The 23607-nt window shown below is 35.3% G+C and overlaps 1 protein-coding gene across 3 annotated transcripts in view; it reads right to left on the bottom strand.

Annotated features, from left to right (window-relative positions):
* The window catches only part of LOC149802935 (rap1 GTPase-GDP dissociation stimulator 1-like), a 203764-nt gene that overhangs the window by 119008 nt on the left and 61149 nt on the right, over nucleotides 1–23607 (bottom strand). For all 3 annotated transcript variants that reach the window (XM_089952449.1, XM_089952450.1, XM_089952451.1), the window contains exon 3: nucleotides 20342–20470. In XM_089952449.1, the coding sequence (XP_089808575.1) occupies nucleotides 20342–20470 (129 nt within the window). The remainder of the gene's footprint in view (nucleotides 1–20341; nucleotides 20471–23607) is intronic.

Below are 23607 nucleotides of genomic sequence, written 5' to 3'. Positions count from 1 at the left end.
CAATCTAATACAAGATTACTTCATAAAGATGCATAGATCATATTCAAGTCATCCAGCACCGTGATGATATATGACTAAACTTGCTTGATCAAAATCTGGTAAGAAATATAATTGCTAATGATGACAAGCTCAGCCAATCATTTGCAAGATTAAATCAGTAAGATGCATTGATCTCACTCAGTATAATACACAACTGAGATCTTGATGATACAAGCTTATTTACCAAGTTTGATCAAAAACCTATAAAATACATTTATAGTATAAAGTCTCCAGAATGGCAAAAGAAAATTCTTCTGATTAGAAGAAAAAAACACCTGACAAATACAGATCTTGCCCATATTAAAACTCATCCAACATCAGGATAATATTAGCATACCCTGCCAAATTTTAGACATTTTAGGCAGTTTTAAGGTTGAAGGGGGTGGCGGCAAGCAGGACACTGCAACATAGCTTTGACTGACATGTCTTACTGAATCAAACATTTTCTAACCGATATATTAATTATTTAATTAATATACTCCTTGACTCTAGTAGCTTCTTTATTTTGCAGAATTTTAATATATTATATTTATTTAATTATTTAATTAATATACTCCTTGACTCTAGTAGCTTCTTTATTTTGCAGAATTTTAATCGCAAGAAGCAAAATGAAAATAAATGATTTTCACCAAAATAAAACCATCTGAGTATTTACATAATGATATATCAGTAGAAAGCAATCAAGCTACAGTATATCTCTATCAATATTCCTTTAATTTTTTTCTTCTTCATTCATCTATTAGTTTATTAAAAATGACAATATCTGTTTTTATTCATCTTGTACATTTACTTATTTAATTTCTGCAATTCTAGTGCCAGATATAAAATCTGGATTATTTCTGTGATATTCCTTTCTTCAGATCAGCAATTCCAACTGTGTTTAAGCTATATAATACAGTTACTTCATACTTTATACTGTCTCCGCATTCAAAAGGCAAAGAGTTACGTATTAAAAAAATGTATCAGTTAAATTCATGTTTCACCTATCTATCATATCTGTGGAGTAACATCATTTGAGTTACATACGAAATCCAATGATGTGACTTACACTTGTGTCACTGGAGTTTCATATGAAATCTCAACAACAGCCCAAGTCCATCAAACTAATGACAGTTTGTACTGGTCATGGCAAATTAGCAGCCCTATAATTCGTGACCATTTCCTTCTAAAGGCTGCAAGGTAGGGGTGAAACAATACACCTGTGCTGGTATCAATGTGATTCACAATACACAGCCTGTGATGCAATGCATATCAATACACATATACACTTGATGATCTTTCCATCTTTGGAAGGTAGGTGGTGCCCCTTTATGTATGTTGACATACTGGTTGTATTTCCAGTGTGCAGATTACAGATATAGTTATCATATATTTATATGCAATTCTCATTGATGACAAGAAAACAAAAATACTTTCAAACTGACTACCTGTTGGTTGCATCAGTTTTATTCAACGTTTTAAGCTATTTTATTCGTGGCTCCATTTAACTCACTTTAGCCACCAGGCCTTTGTTTTGCACGACATGAATGCTTTGAAAACATCTTATTACCAATTTCATGTCTCACTTAAACTTGGAAAGCTATTGACAACACCCTGTCCTATTCAAAATTTTTAATTTTATTTTACACAAGGTGATAAACTTGAGCAGTTTAAAACATGCTCCATTGCTGATTCTGCACTAATTTTATTTATTTCATCAGTGCCTTCATTTACTGGTTAAATATCTCAGCATAAAACGAGAAATTCCAACTTTGTTCCCCATGTACATTTTAAGGAGAGATGCTGCCAGAGTTTATCTTAAGTGGGACTTCTCCCATTGTCATTGAAAAGTGAGGAGTAGAAAAGAAGAGGGGGTGGGGAGGAAACAGTCATAGTTCAGTGTTTATGTAACACTTCAATATCTGTCTCTTTCTTCCTGCTCCAAATTTTTTCAGAGCCCTATGAAATCAAAATCTTTAAAAGATGGCACCTCTAGCTGTGTAAGCATTAGTCTGTTAATTATTTCTGAGCATACTCTGTTCCTTATCTTTGTATGAAAATTTTTTATGTGCTTCCTTCTGAAAGGGCATGTGCATTGCTAATTTTGTCAGCTTCAAGATTTATTAGAGAACTGATCTTTATTTACAATTTTCCAAAGCTCACAGATATTACATTTTGGATACATTTGCTCCAAAATAGGATTTTTCACTAACATACACTATACATTCTTGAATCAGTAGTTACTGACTACCATGAAAGATTTCTTATCTGTTCCATAATGCTGTATTAGTCTAGCCCATCAATGCTGTATTAGTCTAGTCCATCAATGCTGTATTAGTCTAGTCCATCAATGCTGTATTAGTCTAGTCCATAATGCTGTATTAGTCTAGTCCATAATGCTGTATTAGTCTAGCCCATCAATGCTGTATTAGTCTAGTCCATTGATGCTGTATTAGTCTAGTCCATAATGCTGTATTAGTCTAGTCCATAATGCTGTATTAGTCTAGTCCATCAATGCTGTATTAGTCTAGCCCATCAATGCTGTATTAGTCTAGTCCATCGATGCTTGTGCAGACAGATGTATTCAATATCTTTACTGCTGGCTTTCATTTTTTTATCATCATTTATTCAGTTTATGTTAACCTGATATGGATATATGGTTTTGTAGCATATGATCCGCAGGGCTAAACTGATTGATAAAAAATAAAATATGCATTCTACTTTTAAATTGTCTGTATTTTAAAGATGCTCAGTATTCTGCCCTTTCTACATTTAATTTCAAAATACCCGTAAAAGGGAGACTGACCATCAGGCCACCTATTTTTGTCCATCCAACATGTACATCTGACTTGTATTTGACACCATTCTCAGCCTCAAAATCTCTAACTGGTATTTCCATTTCCAAGCTCCCATAATCCAATATATTTCATAACTTTAAAACTTGCTATCATCATCATTATAACCAGTCAGTATTTGCTGAACAAAAATATAATGAACCACGAAGGAATCAGACATTTTGGGTTTTCTAGGCTGCCCGTATTTTAAACACACTTTTTGTAAAACATGGAAGGTTCAAATTACACCATAATGCTTGTTCCAGGGCACAACATGCCAATCAAATTTAGTTCAACAATCATTCATATCATGTTTGAAGAACCCAGATGTGTAAACATTTGCCTACCCGAAAAACACATGTCATGATAAGAACAGTTATATAAAAATTGTATACTTCGCTGAGTACATTTTCATACGTGCCACTTTCAGCTAATCTGCAGGAGTTCTCGCACATCACTGTTCTCCAAATGTTCAAATTCGTGCAAATTTTGCACAATTAATGCAATCAGAACCCTGATATCATCTCTGTTTAAGTACTACATACCAATGTATGGACCTACATCATCTGGATCATCCCCCCTTCTCAGCGCAGACAGGAACACACTAATTACTGACAAAGAGAACATTCTTCAACGTTGGGCTGAACACTTTGACAGTGTCCTGAATCGTCCTTCATCCATCAACGATGAAGCCATCAGTCTTCTCCCCCAATTACCCATCAAGGAAGCACTGGATGACCCCCCAACCTTGCTTGAGACACAGAAAGCAATACATCTGCTCTCCAGTGGCAAAGCCCCTGGTTCAAACTCCATCCCAGCTGAAGTCTACAAGGAAGGCGGCACAGGACTGATGGAAAGGCTCCACCAACTGTTTTTACTGATGTGGCAGCAAGAGACGATCTCCCCAGAATTCAAAGATGCTTCCATAATCCAAATGTATAAGTGCAAAGGGAACCGCCAGGACTACGACAATCACCAAGATATATCCTTGCTCTCAATCACAGGAAAGATACTCGCCATAATCCTACTGAACAGCCTCACTATGCACCTTGACCTGGGACTCCTGCCAGAAAGCCAGTGTGGATTCCGAAAAGAAAGTGGGACCATAGACATGGTGTTTGCTGTGAGGCAGCTAGAAATGTCAAGAGCAAAATGCCGACCTCTTCTCCATCTACACTGACTTGACAAAGGCCTTTGATACTGTCAGCAGAGAAGGCTTCTGGAAGGTAATGGCCAAGTACAGCTGCCCAAGAAAATTTATATTCATGGTGTAGCATTTCCACGATGGCATGCAGGCACGAGTCTAGGACAATGGAAAGACATCTGAGCAATTCCCAGTAACCAATGGCATCAAGCAGGGTTGTGTTCTGGCACCGACACTGTTCAGTCTATTGTTCTCTGCCATGTTGACTAATGCTTTCAGAGATGGAGATATTGGCATCGACATCAGGTACAGTATGGATGGAAAACTGTTCAACCCCAGGAGGCTTCAAGCAAAAACCAAGTGTATGACAAACACCATCAGGGAATTCTTATTTGCTGATGACTGTGCCTTCAACACTGGCTCAGAAGCCGACCTGCAATGCAGCATTGATAAGTTCTCCAGCTCCTGCACAAGCGTCGATCTCACCATCAGTACCAAGAAGACTGAAGTCCTGCATCAGCCAGCCCCTGGAAAGCCGAATGTTGAGCCCATCATCACCGTAAACAGCCAAAAAACTCAACGTCGTGAACACTGTCACAGAACATCACTACTGATGACAAAGTGAACCTGCGCATTACCAGAGCCAGCTCAACTTTCTGCAGACTGTATGTCAACATTATTTAACCTGGACCGGAACAAGCAATAACCACCAATGAGAATTTAACCTATTTCACCTTTTGAAACAGCAGTAGTGTAGTTTTCAAATCAACCAATGTAGGCAAGACAAAATTCAGCATATAAATTTCATGTAAAAGTGGTAATTAAATGAGGAGTTAAGTGCTTCATTATACAAGTGGAACAAGTTTGGAATGTGTCCTATATGCTGAACATGCTGCTGGGTTAAGATAATTAGTATGGAATGGGGGAGAGGTAGATTACGAACCATGACATTTTGTTTTAATTTGCAGACAGTGAGCAAGTATTCTTATTTTTAATAATAAAAATGCATGCCTAGGACCGCAAATGCTGTTTCAGATGAATTCTATATTTAAAGAATAACAAGGCAAACTAATAATAATTATTTATAATTGCTGAAGACTAAAATAACTTACATCTGATAAATATCGTTTTTTTAATAGATTCTCCATCTCTTGTATCGATATACGAATTGTTACAGCAAATGTATCAATGCAACAATATATCGATGAATCATTTCACCGCTACTGCAAGGTAAAACCATTGTGTTCAAGTTCAGTTTTGGACAAGTCTGGCAACAAAAGAGAACATTTTAGCAAATACAGAACAGGTTTTTTGTGTTCCCTTCCAAATGAAAGAAGTTGGTATTTAATGTTAATAAATGGTTTACTGTGATTAAACAAGAAGACAGAGCCATTTATATCCCACAATGTACCATAATGTTTGATATGAGACATGAGGATCTAACAGATTTTATATTTATCAAGAAATCACATTCTGATTTTCAGGAATCTGTACTGATTGTTGATGCTGTGTCTGAGCATTACAGTGCCTTGTTACCCTGGGTAGTACGAAAATGATGCATGCTAATGACGTATCGTACACTCAATCAAGCAGTGTATAATGCTCTACTGCTGGTCTATGCAGTTCTCTTCAAATCAACAAAATGAAGAAGAAAAAGACAGGACAGATCCTGATGTGAGTGCATTATACACCAGTGGGTACAGTGTTTGTGGCAGCTTGATCTGACATTATATATGAGACTGATAGTATTTAAATGTGTTATCCGATACACCCAAAAGGGAGTGAGTGACACAGTGGAGAAAAGTTGCAATAAATATTGCTACTGGATGTTGTTGTTTTTTTTTCAATACATGCACAGAGTGTTACTAATAAATGACAGACAGTCACACAGTGGAGCAGTGAAGCTATAAATATTCTGTGCTCTTAGTGTCATGAAAGAAACTTTTATGGTACATGTGTGCTATATCTTCGCCAGTTAGGCATCATGAATCTATTTTGTTCCACGTCGACATCTGACATATGCACCACTTCATTAACTACTTGGATGCAGCTTAAGGAAACTAATCCAAACAAATTGCTTGTTACATTTACCTAGAAAGATATCATGGAATAATCACAGCAGCTGTCATAGACAAAGGTACATCACATACAAGTTTCTCCAACTGCAACCTTCTGGACGGCAAATTTTTCCAGGTGCCAAAATTCCGGTGGCATCATATTTTTTAATCAAACATATGCTGAAGTGAATAAAAATATGTAGTGGGCAGAACACTAATAAACAGTTGCGGAAAGTAAGATTGACTATACTTCTCTTCCTGCCAGCCCTCAACTCTTTAATACTGCAATTGCTGGGGCAGCATGAATGAATGGGCCCGTGGGTGGTCAAAATCTTCATATGTCGCTGATTTACAGTATACATAATCAAAAAAAGCCACTTACAAGTAAAAATAATCATGAAAGGCAAATGCCTTAGTATCAGCTCAAAATTCTGACACACAAACACACACACACACAAAAACACACAAAAACAGACACACACACACACACACACTAATTTTGCAACTTTTTTTGATACTTCTTTTTGTTTGTGACAAACCCTAATGATCTCTGTCACTCTCTATTACTGTCTGAAATTTAAAATTGGGTTATTCAAACTTTTTACTGCATATGGTCTCATGTCTGTAGTAGAAGATTCAAGTTAAGTCTGTTACGACTCATTGGTCACAAACTAGCATAAAGAAGCAAAACCAACAAGTTTTGTCAAACTTAACAAATAATTAAATCATCAAAGTTATAAATGAAAAAGTGAGAGGAATTTAAAAGTACTATGAAGTGAAACCAAAATAATCCTGAAAAAGTTCAACTGAAGTCCAAAAGAATGAAAAGTTCCATATAAATTTCAAGACTGGAAATGTACTGGTCTGCCAAAAATCATGATGTTGTCAAAATTGCATTGTCCAGACACTCCTTTCAAATAATTCACAACAGTTCCAAAATAATATTACTGTCCAAACAAAAAGAACTTTTTATTTTCAATGAACAATCCAAACAAATGTTTTTCCTCTCAAATAATATCTAAGTAAAACATAAAACACATCTGCAGACTTAAAACAAATCCAAAATAGGAATGAATCTTACTGCTCAGTTCTCTCTTCATATACACTTTTTTTTTACGACTATATTTCATAACATACCCCACTTGATGGCTCTAGCTACTCAAATTATCTAAAATTTGCCCATTCATATGACTTAGCCCAACCAATGAGAAGTTACTGAATTCTTCTAGAACCATCCAAACCCCACCAGCCAATGAGAAATAAACAAAAAACCATCATTAAGTCTGATTATTAAGATTATTATTAAATTACGACTCTATGGTCTTAAAATAAGTAACAAAAAAGAGTGAGAAGCAACAAGCTTGGTAAAATTCAACAAATATTTTATCTTCCTAGAATACAAAGTGAAAATGTATAAAAGGAACTTAAGGTATTGTGAATTAAATCCCAAATAATCCTAGAATTACAGACACAAGTCCTAATAAATAAAGTTCTGAATAAACTCTAGTGGAAATTCAAATCAAGTCCAATGCTGAAGGTGTTGATGTGCCTGTGGTGGCCTGTGTCATGGTGTTGTATCAACAGTCTTTTGTTGAATCACAGTGATTCCAGGTTTGAATTCACTATAAATCCCAGTGAATGTCTCTGTCTAAATATACTATTCTTTTATTAGCACTCTGTATTTCCATACAAAGAAAAATTGTTTGAATTATATAATTTAAAGAAATAAATTCCAGCCTAATGAATTTATGGACACAACAATAATACAATTGATTCTGCTAGATCTTAAAGCATGAATGAATAATTTTTTTCCAGTAACAAGATTATTTAGTACTCTACTGGACCTCAGGTCACAATTAGCATTTTCTAATAAATACTTTGAACAAATGGAAACTTTCAATCTGGAAGGTTCTAAAGGTTTACAAGTTAAAATATTAGTTATAATTATCAGGTCTGTTACTAAAATTATAATATACAACCTGGAATATGTCTGGTATGCCAGGGGAATCCCAATAACTTAGACCAAGACCCAAATTAACATGTTTACTTCTTTAATAATGATCCTAATATTAAACCCATAAACACAGAGAATATTTTGGTTATGTATTAATGTTTACAGAATTTTTAAAAAATCAATGATTATTTGGTTAAGTAGAAAATAAACTTGATTTTGAACAAGGTTAAATCCAACATACATATACAATGTTACAGTACAATACCATATAATGAAATATAAAAAATAAAAAAATAAAAATCTTTCAAACAAACAAACAATGCAAATAAAATATACATAACAATTAGTAACTGTCAACACATACATAAGCATCTATTTATAGATTCTATGTAATTTTACACTCTTAAAAGACCCTGTCACATAGGCAAAATCTAAGTAAAGATAATCTGTACTTTTTACAGCCATGAATAAAATTTACAAAAATTAGATAAAAATCATGTACCAAGAGTTTTAAAAATATAGATATTACATAACAAATCAGCAGGAAATAAGACTGAAAGTTTGGTCTGGTTTCAGGACAGTTTAAACTCTAAAATGTGTAATCCAGTCAATGTTTTCACCATTGCAATACCAATTGAGAAAACTTCTGTTGTTGTTGTTGTTGTTGTAGGGTTTAACGCCATTTTTCAGCACATGATAGGCTATGTATGGCGGCCAGTATTAATGGTGGAGGAAGAACCCGGGAAAACCCCGGGAAGAACCACCGACCCACGAGAAGCTACTGGCAAGCTTTCTCACATACCCACATTGGTCGAATCCTAGACTCGAACCCACGCAGACAGAGGTGAGATGGCAGTGATCCGTAACGGAGAGCGCTCTAGACCACTCGGCCACTCGGGGCCCCGAAAACTTCTGTTGTAAAATCTAACTCCATCTGATAGGGAAATTGTAAACACTGTATCAATAGTCATGAATGGTTTATTTTTCCTTAGATGTCTGTCATATTTATTTCTTTTCTTTTTTTCATTGTTCATTTGTTAAGATCATAAGATACTCTGAATATTCATATAAACAAAAACTTTTTTGAAAATAAAATGTCTTAACAACAAGAAAACAAGTCCCCAATTGCCATCTGTTTGCACTTGTCTGAACAAGTCATATTGAACTACATTCTCTTTAACCAAACAAGTCATACTGAACTACATTCACTTTAACCAAACAAGTCATATTTAACTACATTCATTTTAACCAAACAAGTCATATTTAACTACATTCACTTTAACCAAACAAGTCATATTGAACTACATTCACTTTAACCAAACAAGTCATATTTAACTACATTCACTTTAACCAAACAAGCCATACTGAACTACATTCACTTTAACCAAACAAGTCATATTGAACTACATTCACTTTAACCAAACAAGTCATATTTAACTACATTCACTTTAACCAAACAAGTCATATTTAACTACATTCACTTTAACCAAACAAAAAATGCTACTAACAACTTGTAGACACATAGAATTATATTTCCCTATGACATTTACTTGCAGAGTGAGATCTGAGAATGGATCAAACATTTATCACTATTAAATTGTTTTGAGTCTCTTCCCCTGTTTTAATCAAATGCATGTCAAACATGGAGGCTCAGTGGACTGAGTAACTTTACACGGACTCATTTGTAATAACCAACAACTGGAAAAAAGTCAGACATCATTTTTAAAAATATCAGTAAGTGATTTGGTACATTCCATTTTGCAGGGAATCAATTTTAATATTTAATTTATTTTATCCAGTTTTGGAGGAGATAAAATGAGGAAGTGGGTGTTTATACTTCAATGCAAAAAATGCTGCCCACGGCATATGCCATTGTTTTAAAAGCTTTGTTAGATCATGTTTGTTGGTACTGATTTGGGGAGCCATGACTGCTCAGTTGGCAGAGTGTCAGGCTTGTACTGCAATACCAGTCTGGATTGGCTGCTGCAGGGTGTCATCAGGCTTGTAATGCAATATCAGTCTGGATTGGCTGCCGCAGGGTGTCATCAGGCTTGTTATGCAATACCAGCCTGGACTGGCTGTCTCAGGGTGTCCTTGGAAAAGCACTTAACTTGTTTCCTCAGCATGATATAGCCAATAATGTTTAAAATAGCAATTAAAATCAACAAACCCCCAACAACAATTGTATTGATTTGTAATGCATCATTCAGATCAATCTGATTCAAATGAGATCACCACAGTCCTACATGAAGATCTGACAGTGAACGCATTGAGGTCATGTTCTAGTGACCTATGTTATTACCATAACTGCTAATTTTATCAGCCAATCAGATAATGTCTTATATCTTCAAATTTGGGAGACTAAGCAGTAAGGCTGATGAGCATCAATGTGTGCCAAAAGATTTAATACACTTTCAGATTTCTGAAAGCTTCATTTCCCTTGGCTAATTCATGACCCCTAAGTGCGCCACAAGTGTAACTATGCATATATTTAAGGGCCACAATAAGTGTTAGTTATTTACTCTGTGTAATTATGTGCTATGTCTGTAACTATGCATATAATTACAGGCCACATGAAGGATAAGTTGTTTACTCTGTGTGTAATTATGTCCTATGTCTGTAACTGTGCATATAATTAAGGGCCACATGAAGGATTAGTTATTTACTGTGTGTGTAACTATGAACTGTGTGTAACTATGAACTACATCAGTTGTTGTTGTTGTTGTTGTAGGGTTTAACACCACTTTTCAGCACAAGATAGGTTATACATGGCAGTCAGTGTAACTGGCGGAGGAAAAACCCTGGAAAACCCAGGGAAGAAATGACCCACAAGAAGCTACTGGCAAGCTTTCTCATGTACCCATGTTAGCCGAGCCTGAGACTCGAACCCACGCAGCAGAGGTGAGATGGCTGTGATCCGGAACATTGACTGCTTTAGACCAGTCAGCCATTCGGGGCCCCGCTGAACTATGTCTGTAACTATGCATATAATTAAGGGACACTTGAAGGATTAGTTCCTTACTGACTGTGTAACTATGTACTATACCCATAAATATGCAAGGACTAGTTCCACAAGAAGGATTAGTTCCATGCAACTAATTATGCCAACCTATTTAAATAAATTTGTTATTATTATTCTAATAAGTAGTTGCTGTCGTTATTGTAGTAGTTTTCATTGGTTTGTTTTCAAAGATGGATAAATTTTGAAATAGATGAATTTTTCAATAAAAATATCAGGAAACAGTAGGGAAATAGTTTATGTCCCTAAAATTACTTACGTATGCTACTGTACAAGAACGTCAAAGATTTTTGGTAAAAATTCATGCTTTAAAGTGAGCTTTGATTAAGAATGTCGTAGTTCTAACTTAACTGATATAGCATTCCCTCATTATAACACTATCTATGGAGTATATCACCTTATGATGAGACCACCTAGTAGTTAAGTACAGTATATATGTTCAGTATTCCAATAATATAACGCTATGGGAAATGTAGAGTATACCACCTTATCATGAGAGCACCTGATAATTAAGTACATGATACATGCAGTACTCCCACATTATAACACTGTCCATGGATATTGCAGAGTAAACAACCATATAATGAGACAACCTGATAATTAAGTACAAATATACAGTACTCCTACATTATAACACTGTCCATGGATATTGCAGAGTAAACAACCATATAATGAGACAACCTGATAATTAAGTACAAATATACAGTACTCCCACATTATAACACTGTCCATGGATATTGCAGAGTAAACAACCATATAATGAGACAACCTGATAATTAAGTACAAATATACAATACTCCCACATTATAACACTGTCCATGGATATTGCAGAGTAAACAACCATATAATGAGACAACCTGATAATTAAGTACAAATATACAGTACTCCTACATTATAACACTGTCAATGGGAACTGCAGAATATACACTGTACCACCTTATCATGAGACCACCTGATAAATAAGTATATGGAACATAGTTTTACTGCTACTAATGTGGGATCAATGACGGTTGACTGGAGTTTTTGTAACAGTAATCCTGTCATAATGAGAGGTCTTAGAGAGAGGGTGTGCTGCACATGATTTTACATTGTCATATATAACTTATGCATATCTTCCTTAAAAGATGTAAATTCATCTCCTCATATGTTAACTTGTTTGCATACAAGATCTCTAATGCTTGAGACCTGCTGACATTTGCAAAACACCAATCATCAGCTGATTTTCAAGTGCAAATTTATTCTGAATATTTAAGGTTTTCTATTTCACCTTAATTCACTGTAAATGTTCCTTCCTTACTGCATGGTAATGATGACTCTATTTGCTCTAAAACAGGGGTGCACAACCTTTGTCAGACAATGGCCAGACAATTGCATTTTCTAAGACCACTCGAGGGCCACAAACACTAATTTCTTTAATATAATTACTGTTCACGGGCCACATTTCTGTGTTGTTTTAATTTGCCCTGAGGGCCGGACAGAACATGTTCACAGGCCAGGGGTTGTTCACACTGCTTCAAAAACAAAACAATAAGATAACTCTATATGGTAAGGATTTTTGCAGGCACCAGTGAACGAGACCATGAAATCAATTCCATTAAAATAATTCATTTTTCTGAGATTTTTTACAGAATTCTTCCATGTACACTGATACAAAATGCAAATCAGCCTGGGTCAGCTACCATGGTGTGTCACTAGGCAAGGAACTTTATTCTAATGAGGACTAATGATGGTTATCTACCCTTTGAAAACTGCCACTAGTCCAGCAGCTGATATTCACAAAGACATGAATGTATGTTCCAATTATGCTTAGACATTGATCATGGAATCAAAATTTGGTTTAATGATGATTCCTCAGTTGAGAAAAGGAGGAAAAGAAACGCAAGGATTTCGGGGGGGTGGGGGGAAGAAGCTGGTTGAAAGGCTTGTGTGTTAAAATGCATCTCTTAGCACATGTTACATGATGCCATTAATGGCGGCCCCGAGTGGCCGAGTGGTCTAAAGTGCTCACCGTTCCGGATCACTGCCATCCCACCTCTGTCTGCACGAGTTCAAGTGTCCGTTCTCAGGCTCAGCTAACATGGGTATGTGAGAAAGCTTGCCATTAGCTTCTCGTGGGTTGGTGGTTCTTCTCGGCAGGGTTTTCCAGAGTTCTTCCTCCACCAGTTATACTGGCTGCCATTTATAGCATATCTAGTGCTGAAAAATGGTGTTAAACCCTACTACAACAACAACAATGCCATTAATGAAAGCAAATGTAGAAATTTATAATCCTTATGTGGTTCCTTGGTCAAGTGCACTAATCATTATACTACAGCCAAGGGACTAATCTGTAAAGACTATTAATTTAAACCTCCATAAAGTGAAACACTAAAGATTTAAAACATATTTCGACTCTTCAATTGTGCATATGTATCATATTTACTTCGGTTGGACTTCAAAGTTATGCCGGCTGAATATTTTACATGTAAGTATATTTATTTTCACATTATACTCCTTTTTATTTTTTTATTTTTAAATCGATGTACACATTACACTCACAATCAAATATAAATCAGTATGTTAATCACAGATATTTAGTGAGTTCTTCATTTATAACATTTTAAATGCTTTGGCTACACCTACCATTCTTTGAATATGCACTCTTTTACTACTTATTTTTCCATCATTTAATTCTACCCAGGCACAGAATAACATGTACTCTGCATAATTAAATAAATTGTAATCTCACAATACAATCAAGGAAGTGTTCAAGCAAATATGCATGGCAACGTAAAAAAAACACTGTGGCAAGTTAGACAAATCGCATTTCAAATCATAGCTTCTTGACAAAAAAATGTTTAAAAGGTATTTATAGTGAATGATTATTATGGAATAGCCAATATATTCTGAACTCAAATAAATGAACTAAAAAATGAATGTTTTAATCATTTTTATTTCCAGCACATCCTTTTTAAAACCATGATTGCAAGCAGATAATATAATATACACATATATTGGATAATTAGCATTTATGTTTGTTTTGATATGTTACCAGTTCTAAAATTATACAAAATAAAGCATTTGAAAGTTATTTCTGATGGCAATCTAAATTCCATAGTAGTTATGGATTTGTATAATTTTTCATGTTTTGGCAAGACCAAACATTCTTTCAATATGTACTCTTTTAGCACCTATTCTTCTGCATTTAATACCAACCATGCACACAAAATGTACTCAGCATAATTAAAGAAATTTTAACCCCACAACGTATCAATTAAAGGTAATACAAAGACAATCCAGTTGATGAAATGGTAGCTGCGGTGCCATCTGGATAGTAACGACAACTCACTACTAGCTCCACTGCCTTGGAACTAAATAACCTAGTAATGTTGCTGTGGTGAAAAACACCAAACCCAAAAATTACTTTGGTTCACTTTTACCGTATAGATTCCATGGTGTCTGCCCATGATAAAGACCAAAGCGATCCTTTTATTTTATCAACTGGTTAATAAAGATTTCTTAATCTGCAATTTGGGATGAAAATGTAAGTGAAGATTAGCAGAGTATAACTTATCTTAAAAGACTACCCCTTGTACCAAGAAAACATGGTCTCTCAAGACAGGTGGTCTCTCATGACAGTTCATAACACTATATAATTAATACACTGTTGCAATGAGAATCCTGTCTCTCAAGATAGGTGATCTCTCATAACAGTGGTCTTTCAAGACAGGTTAAATTATATTACTATTTAACTTTGATTTATTATTTAAAATACTTACAAATATTTAAAATACCACAATAAAAAATCTTTTTAATTTGAAGTTTATATTTCCATAACATGAAATATAGAAATATAAGTCATGCTGCCAACAGAAATCTGGTAGGCCTTGTCAGAACATGTCATTTTTCAGGTAGGTAACTGTTTCTTCATCAGGGTACCACTATTTTATCTTAACATGTATGGTTGTTATCTCTTCCCCTGTCACTGACTTGTATAACCACTGCATACAAGTGCCCTGCCTCCAAAGTAATTGATAAATCTGCTTGTAAACAACCACTGTTATCGGCCATATTGGATATATCTGCTTGATCATTACATGCTTAAGACATCAATGATGGATAGATCAGGTCTGTATGTTCATGTTAAAAACAATCCTATTTGTCAATAATGGGCAATAAAAGGACAATGAACCTATCACAAAAGAGTTAACAACTGATGGTTCTTGGTATGAAAGACAATCTATATTATATATGTTGATAAAATATGGATATTTTCTGGAATTCTATACCATGTGTTAGTTAATACATTCAGCTGCTGAAAATGGAAACAGTGGCTGTTGATAGTGATTTGGAATTGTCAACTTCAGGTTGTATGGAGAATAAAATTGATGATATTGATTTAGGAAGTGTTTGCAGTGACAATAAATTATGGTATTTGTCCAATCTGTCAGAATCTGAGATAGAATCAGATGATGAAGACAGTACAGTGTGGATAAGAGAACCACATGCAATGCAAGTCAACCAGTTCACTGAAAGAGGCAGACCTACTTTCATTTTGGATATGGGAAAAAAATATTTCTTCTTTTAATATTTTTCCCTGATATTAAAATGTAGTTAATACTTACCTATTGCTATTGCATAGCTAGTACTTTTCCAAGAGAAAAATACCCAACCAAACGAAGTAAATTCTGTCCTCATGGGCTTTAGTTTTATGAAAGATAGGTCCCTATTAGTAAGGGACTGGTAAGCTCTCTTGATTGTTATAGTACTCCACCTAGAAATGGAAGAAGTGGAAATATGAGTTGAACCTTTAATGGACAGAAAAGGACATTACCACCCTTTCTTCATCCTTTAGATGCTGCCAGGCAAAAATAGAGAGCCCTAACTGGACATAAAAGTCGATCCCCAGCAAAATATAGCTGAGAATGGGGATCTCATTCGGGAGTGGAGCAACCAAAGGTATCTGTTGTTTTGCTAAATGAACTGGTTGACAAAGGAGAGAAAATGACTCATAAATCCCATTCAACCTGATAAAGCCTTCCTCTATGGATAGGCATGAAGCTTGCTCCTTTGTTTCAGACACTACAGTGAGCAAGAAAACCATCTTGAGTTTAAGATACTCAAAGGAAGCTTCACCCAAAGGTTCATAGGGTGGTTTATTTAGAGAGCACAAGACATAAGTGAGATTCCATTTAGGCATTAGAGAACAAGACACTGGTCTCAGCAATGTGAAAATACTTAATCTCTCCAGCTCTATGGGGAGGGCTGATGCTAAGGTGAACAAAACAAAAACATACTGTATTATACTCAAAGGAAGCTTCACCCCAAGGTTCATGGGGTGATTTATTTAGAGACCACAAGACATAAGAGAGATTCCATTTAAGTATTAGTAAGACCATTAGTCTCTACAATTCAAAATACCTGATCAGGTCTGCAAAGAGAGAATCCATCCCAATGGCAGAGCCTTTTAAAAAATGTAGCATGTTAAAAAGGACTTCTCTTAATAGTAGAAACAAAGCATGGCTTCTCTTCAAAAAGGATGAGAATAAAATCAGTCACTGCACTCACAGAAGGACAGCATGGATTGACACATTTTCTACTACACCAATCACAAAAGATTCTCCATTTGGCATCATATACCTCAAAGGCTGGTCTTCTCCTGGACTAAATGATGAACTTGTCAACTTTTGTAATACACTTATCTTTGTAGATAGATTGTTTGAGATGAGCTAAGCATGATGTTGAAGATTCTGTGAGCTTTTGTGAAGGAGACAGTCCCTGTGCTGTGATAGAAGGTCCCTCCTCCATGTAAGGTCCTGGGCAGGTCCACCAGCAGATCAAAAAGAGTGTTGAACCACAATCACAGGGCAATTAAAATTAACGGAGCTGTGGAGTGCCTGCCTTGTGATGGGCCTGCTGGAACATCCCACAGATGATTCCAACTCAAGATGAAGTTCTCCACTGCCCATGCCCTCTGGTCAGGGACTTGAGAAACATAAATGGGGAACATGTTGTTCTGCTTGGTAGCAAATAATTCCACAATGGTGTTCCCCAAAGATGGAACAGGGAGTCTACTACAGATTGGTGGAGAGACCATTCTTCCCTTTCCTTGAAAGACTGTAAGCCAAAATGTTCTTCCTGCCAGGAATGTGGCATACTCAAAAGAATAATCCTTCTGAAGTTGTCTAGCAAAGGAAGTTCCACACCTCCATGAAGAAAGAAGGTGCATGTGTGCCTCCTTGTCTCCTGAGGTACACTATGGCTGACATGTTGTCAGAGGAGACCATCATGCAGCAACCTATTTTTCTGGATGCACCCCTGAAGGCCATCTTCACTTGCCAAGGTTGTCGGAGGAGACCATCATGCAGCAACCTATTTTTCTGGATGCACCCCTGAAGGCCATCTTCACTTGCCAAGGTTCTGATAACCCTATCTACACCTTGGCATATCGAGCAGATATTTCTGAGCTTTGGGTCTGTGAATTTCATTGGATGCGGCAACAAGCTATCACATCCAATCAAAATTAAGTTGTTCAAATTTGAACACTGTTCCTAGGTGGTCAGACAAGGGAGCACACAACTTGAATGGAATGATAAATAAGCACTTCTCCAGTGCCAGTCCATGTTTGCATAAATACCTTTCACTCAAATAGACCTGCAATGGCTTCCCTCTGGTACACAGTCATACTTTTGATGTTAAACTTACAAAATATCCTTTTTTAGGTCAATTGCCACAACTGTTTTCAGCCAATATGCAATATTGGTTCGTTGGCATTACATACTAAGGGAGGCAACACATGATATCCAATAGATGTCTCTAGGAAAAAGCTGTTGGATCATGCCAAGGTGAAGATAGGATTATTAGAGCCTTGGCTAGCGAAGGTGCCCTGAAGGCATAAAAACACTGCCCTTATTTCCAAATTTTTGATGCGGTGGGTAGATTCTTCCTGAGTCAGACCCTCAAGATCAGTGCCACACCCTGAATCTGACACATCTCTGAACAGGTAAGAATTGGGTTTAGGGTGGAGGATGCATGGGGACTCCAGTCAAAAGCCAATCCTGATTTGCCCACTAATTTAGTGGAAATCCCAACCCAGAGAAATCAGAGCTTTCAAGGGGTCCTTATGTGGTCCCCAAGCTGCTAAATGTAGAAACTGGAACAGATACAGGTGAAGCCTGCCAAGGGGAACCAAGTATGCTGCATTATTCAAGGTCCCCAGCTGAGAGAGAAAAAGACAGAAAGACAACTCTGTCTTTACTCTCATTGACTCCAACAGGGATAGGATCTTGTCTGTTCTGCTCAGAGGAACCTGGACTAACCCTGTATGTTAAAAATTCATCCCCAGGATGACAGATCTTGAGATAAATATAGCTTTGATTTCTGTAACTTTGGTAGAAGACCAAGCTTGGTCACTATGGACCAACAGCGAGATGGGTCTACTCTGAAAGACTCTAGACTGCCATTGTGTATCAACCAATCATCAAAATATTGAAGGATTGGGAAACCCAATGACCTTAAATGGCCTGCAAGTGCTCCCATGACCCTGGTACACTCTGCAGGAGAGGGAGTGAAGTGTACACAACATGCACAGATTTACAAAATGCAATAACTCTCAAGGGAGCTTAATTAACTGATAAGAAACTTGATCAGGTATAACCAAAAATATCTGATAAGAATATGCAGCTAATAGATATAAAAAATTTGCTCATTAAATATTCCAAAGCAATGGCAATCTTCTTGGACATCGACAGTGCAGACATTAAGGCCATGTGACCAATAAATGAATGACAGAGTATGCATAATCATCAAAAGTACTGATATTGAACAATATTTTAAAGATGGCTACTAAGGTCAACATTTTGAGAGTCAATCTGCATCATTTTCATTTAGGACCAACTAGACATAAGCTCAGGGCCCCAAAATGGTCTGGTGAAAACCTCATGTCAATCTGACTTTCTGTTCAAAAGGAGTAGTGCAAACACATGCTGACACACTGGATGTCCAAAATGGCGCATTTTCAGTTAGTACCAATTAGACCATGGAATGAATGTGCATGTAAAGTTTCAAAAGCAATCCTAAAAATAGTTTAACAAATTTGTGCTAATGGCCAGGGGATGATAGACAAAAAAAAAAAAAACAGCCAATAAACTATTCTGATTTATGACCAGTTAAACAAAATAATGTTTCTCTGGTAAAACTTACACCAATTCCTGACAGTTACCTTAAAAATCATTAAGAGTGAGAATGTCCAAAATTACAACTGTATTAAATCATTTGACTAAAGTTCAGCTGCTATTATGTCTGGTCTTTCTAGAAGGAACTGACAAGTCACAAATGTAGAAGCACACTGACTGCATGATCATTTCCATCAAAATGATGAATTTTGAGCAGCATAGTCACAAAATGCGATCAAAAACAAATAAATGGCTATCATTTTCCTCTTTTAAGCTCTAAATAAAGAAAGACTCAGAAAACAGAGATGTAACAATCACCTATTAAAGTGCCAACCAGGAAGTAAGAGTTTCCCATGCTGACCTACTCTTCATTCTAATTTCTATTCAAGCATATTACATGTAAGTAAGCAGTCCTTCTAAACATTGATCAAAGGATTTAGTCATATTGTTTAGACAACATGGGGAAAATCAGAGAGGGAGAGACAGAAAGAGAGAATAAAAAGAGATGAAGAATATAGAAAAATAATTTTTTCCCTTTTTATATGATATAAAAATATAAACTGCAAATGCAAATCATCATGAAACCTTTCCTGCGTATATTTACGATGGAGAATTATGAAAAGCAAATATTAAGTAGAAGATGGTGAAACATTTTGTAGGGAAAAAGGTGTTACATTTAAAGGTGTAGGGTCACTCATTTACCATTTCAAAGAACCTCAAGTTATTTTCACAAATTTTGTCGACAATTTTGACTGAAAATGGGAAAGTTATTTTATTTATTTTCTCATTGAGGCCCTAATAATATAAAAGTTAAAAAATACATGAAAACTGTTCTTTTACATTTGAATGCAGAGTAGCTTTCTAATTCTTTCCAACAGTTATCTTCCTTTGTTCTCATTTTTTTCTCAAACTACAATGACCATATTGATAATCGGTCATTCTAATATAGTCATTTTAAAATTAAATTTCACACCCTGTCAAAATTCTCCAACCCTATAATCTCCACACCAGTGGGTGACTTGTTACAGTGTTTTGTCATTTTCACATAAAAACACGAGGCAGGTAATACCTGATCTAAGTCTTATGCAAGTCAAACATTTAAATACAGTTATTGGTAAATGAAAACAAGACAACAAAGAAAATAATAATACTCTGCCCTTACCTGTTTTAGCCACCTCAGCAAGAACTTGAGCTACCTTTGTTGGAGCTATACCTTCCTCAAAGAACTTGTACAGTTCATCCAGAAGACCCTGCTCAACAAGGCTCAGAGAAAGCTCTTCCAGCATCTCTTCTGGAAGAGAAATACAGACAGGCCAAATAGAAACTTTATTTTAAAAAATCCTCTAATAAGGTTTGATTATTTGGCTTCTTCCCTTAACAATTACAAATAATTTGGTCAAATGACAAGTAGTTTTTCCAAGATACTTGTTTAGTGGCAGTTATAACTGGCATACCATTCACATCATGGCACATGACATCTAAAACATTGTTTTGAAATCTGGAAAACAAAAACTTCAATAAAATTTGTTCTTAGTAGTTATTCCTTTTAAATGACATTTGAAAGAAAAGCAAAATAAACAAGTTTTATTTTTATCCTGACAACTTTTCAAAAGGTCACCTGTACACTGGACAAGTACATTCAAAGATAAACACTGAACCATGATTAGATTTTGAAACATCATGGTTTATGTAATACCTATACACATTAATAATGTATGTGAATATGTTATGTGTCAAATGGATAGTGATTCTCTGTATATATCTTTACGCTATCTTTGAGGGCCTCAAGGTATATTAGTTTGGTGTTTTTTTAAACAAACTTAGTTACCCTCATTAAATAAAGTCTTTATTATTATTATTATTATTATTATTTCTATTATTATTATTATTATTATTATTATTATTATTATTATTATTATTATTATTTAAAATATATGTTTATATATTATTTCACACAACCTTTCAAAATTTTCTTCATTTGATAAAACTGATATTACTGGTTATCATCAAACACACAATTCAGACTCAACTGACCCCATCATAACATGTCTAAAAACTTTGAAAATGTTCTGGATTATTTCTTACAAGTCAATTACGGAGAAAAACTTTCAAAATGTCAGTTTTATTTGCTTTGTGTAGTATAGTATTTGTGTCTTAAATATCACTTTCTCTGGCAGAATGTATTCCAAATAATTTCCTAAAATTTACTGTTAAAATAGAGCTTGACTGTTCAAAATTGCCAACTGCATTAGGTCCCTTGACTAAGGCTCGGGTTTTGCTGTTATGTGTGACATAATTCTAGAACGAGCCAACCAGTCACTTAAGAAGAAGTGTATTTCAAGTGAAACTGAAGGACTTATGCAGTACATGGTCACAAACTGGAATTGAAAACAGAACAAGTGCAATTGTTTTCCTTTTTTAATTTGTAAATGAAGAAAGATGCTGCTTTTAACAGGATCAACTGATTAGACTGTGTCAACCCAGGATGTATTATGAACTGCTTTCCTCCTGCTTATTCTAACAATTTGTGAAGACTATTACAAGTGACGAAACCATCACAAATAATGCTATAAGTGTTGGAAAAAGGATTTAGACTGATCATTTGAGGAACGTGAGTGGGCAAGCATCAAAGCAAGCAAGGAAAAAGAAAATAAATATTTCAAACAGAGAGAGTAAGAATATAGATACGTAAATTCTGAACTGCAAAGACACATTGGATACAGTAAGCCGATTAAATGGAACAGTGGCAAAAATCAAATAAAACCTGGTGAAATTATATCATGTTAGACGATAAGGGAGCAAACATTTAAAATGGACAGCATTCACCATTTACCATTTCCAAGAACTACAGTTTATCTTCAAGGAGTTATTTTTTTAATTTTGACTAAAACCAGGAATTTGATGTAGTATTTTCTCCATGTGGCTTATATACTATAAAAGCCAGAAAATGCTTTGAGATTGCACTTCTTTCTTGGAATGCAATGTTGTTAGCTTTATAATTCTTTAGAGTAACTGTGTTTTCCATTTCTCCCTCATTCTATAGATAACCATACTGACCATGAGTGTAGCATTAGTTGTTTCGATTTCTTAAATTTACATAAGATTACTGTTCATTCTAGACTCTTACAATTTCCCCACACTATAATCTTTATTTTAAGTTTTTGTTCTAGCACTACATGTACGTGTAACTTTCACACATAAAGGCAGTCAATACCTGGGCCAAAATTATTAGCAAATATAAAATTATAATAACAACAAATATGGGGTTCTCAGGTATCACCATTGCATAAAATACTGCATAAGAATTCACAGATGACAACAAATTCTCCAGTCTTGACCAGAGACCAAAAGGACTCATCAAACTTCATAATTAAAGGGTGGGAGGCACTTTATTTCATAGGCAACTAAAAATAAGTCATCCAGAAATTCCAAAGACCACTGGAACATTAAATTTTATGAGTGCTTGTCAGAGCTCTGTTAGGTCTGAGATTTCAATTTCAATTAGACTGCAGCACTAAATATTTCTGAATGTGCCAAAGTGCCATTAAGCAACAATCAACCAATCAATCAACCAACATTTACTTATGTAAACTGATGCACAGATATGCATTTACAGCACAGCAGATTTTAAAAATCTTGCAAAATCTGTAACTGAGACCAAAATAAGGCAGCTGTCATCAAGAGCATGAATTGTGTATCTAAGAAGCAACTAATAATTTGTTATCTGATCAGCTATGTGCATTTCTGCTGTTCTCAGAATATTTTGTTACAGACAAAATGCTATAAAGCTTTGCCTAAAATATATACATTATTTCTCTCATATAATCAGGAAAACAACCTTCTAAACGTGCTGAAAAAATTGGACTATGGCTGAATCATCATTTGAAAATGCATTCACAGATAAAACCTCATATGGGACTACCATAAATGAGATAGAATGTATAGTAATTTACAAATTGCACAACCACTCTTTACTGAAATGAAAGCTTAAACACATTAATACAGACTGGTTTTGAAATAGATATGGACATATCCTTAAAAGTAGCATTGAAAATTTTACAAAAAAAGAATAACCCTTCTAGGGCAAATGCAGTTTCTTCTCTCTGATGATATTCAAATGAATACAAATGAATACAGCTAATGTATGTATTTTTTTACCATAAGACTGATCATTTGGTTATTGTTTTGAGTGTGGCTTTTTCAAAGTGCCCAAGGGGAAAAGGATTTTGGAAATTGTCCAATTGCTAAGGAACATTAAATATATTGATTTGCTTAAAAAAGTGCATAACTAATATGGCAGAAGAATATTGCTTGGAGGGAAATAAAGAAAATCCTGCAATGAGACACTGGAAAAAATGAAATTCAATAATAAATATTAGAAATTAATAGGTGAGTGTTGGGCATATTTGATTGGAAAACTCTGGGATA

The sequence above is a fragment of the Sinohyriopsis cumingii genome, chromosome 3 (genome assembly GCF_028554795.1).
Source record: "Sinohyriopsis cumingii isolate HCF-2022 chromosome 3, ASM2855479v2, whole genome shotgun sequence".
Lineage (NCBI taxonomy): Eukaryota > Metazoa > Mollusca > Bivalvia > Unionida > Unionidae > Sinohyriopsis > Sinohyriopsis cumingii.
The sequence above is the reverse complement of the archived record's forward strand: the minus strand, read 5'-3'. Positions and strand labels throughout refer to the sequence as shown.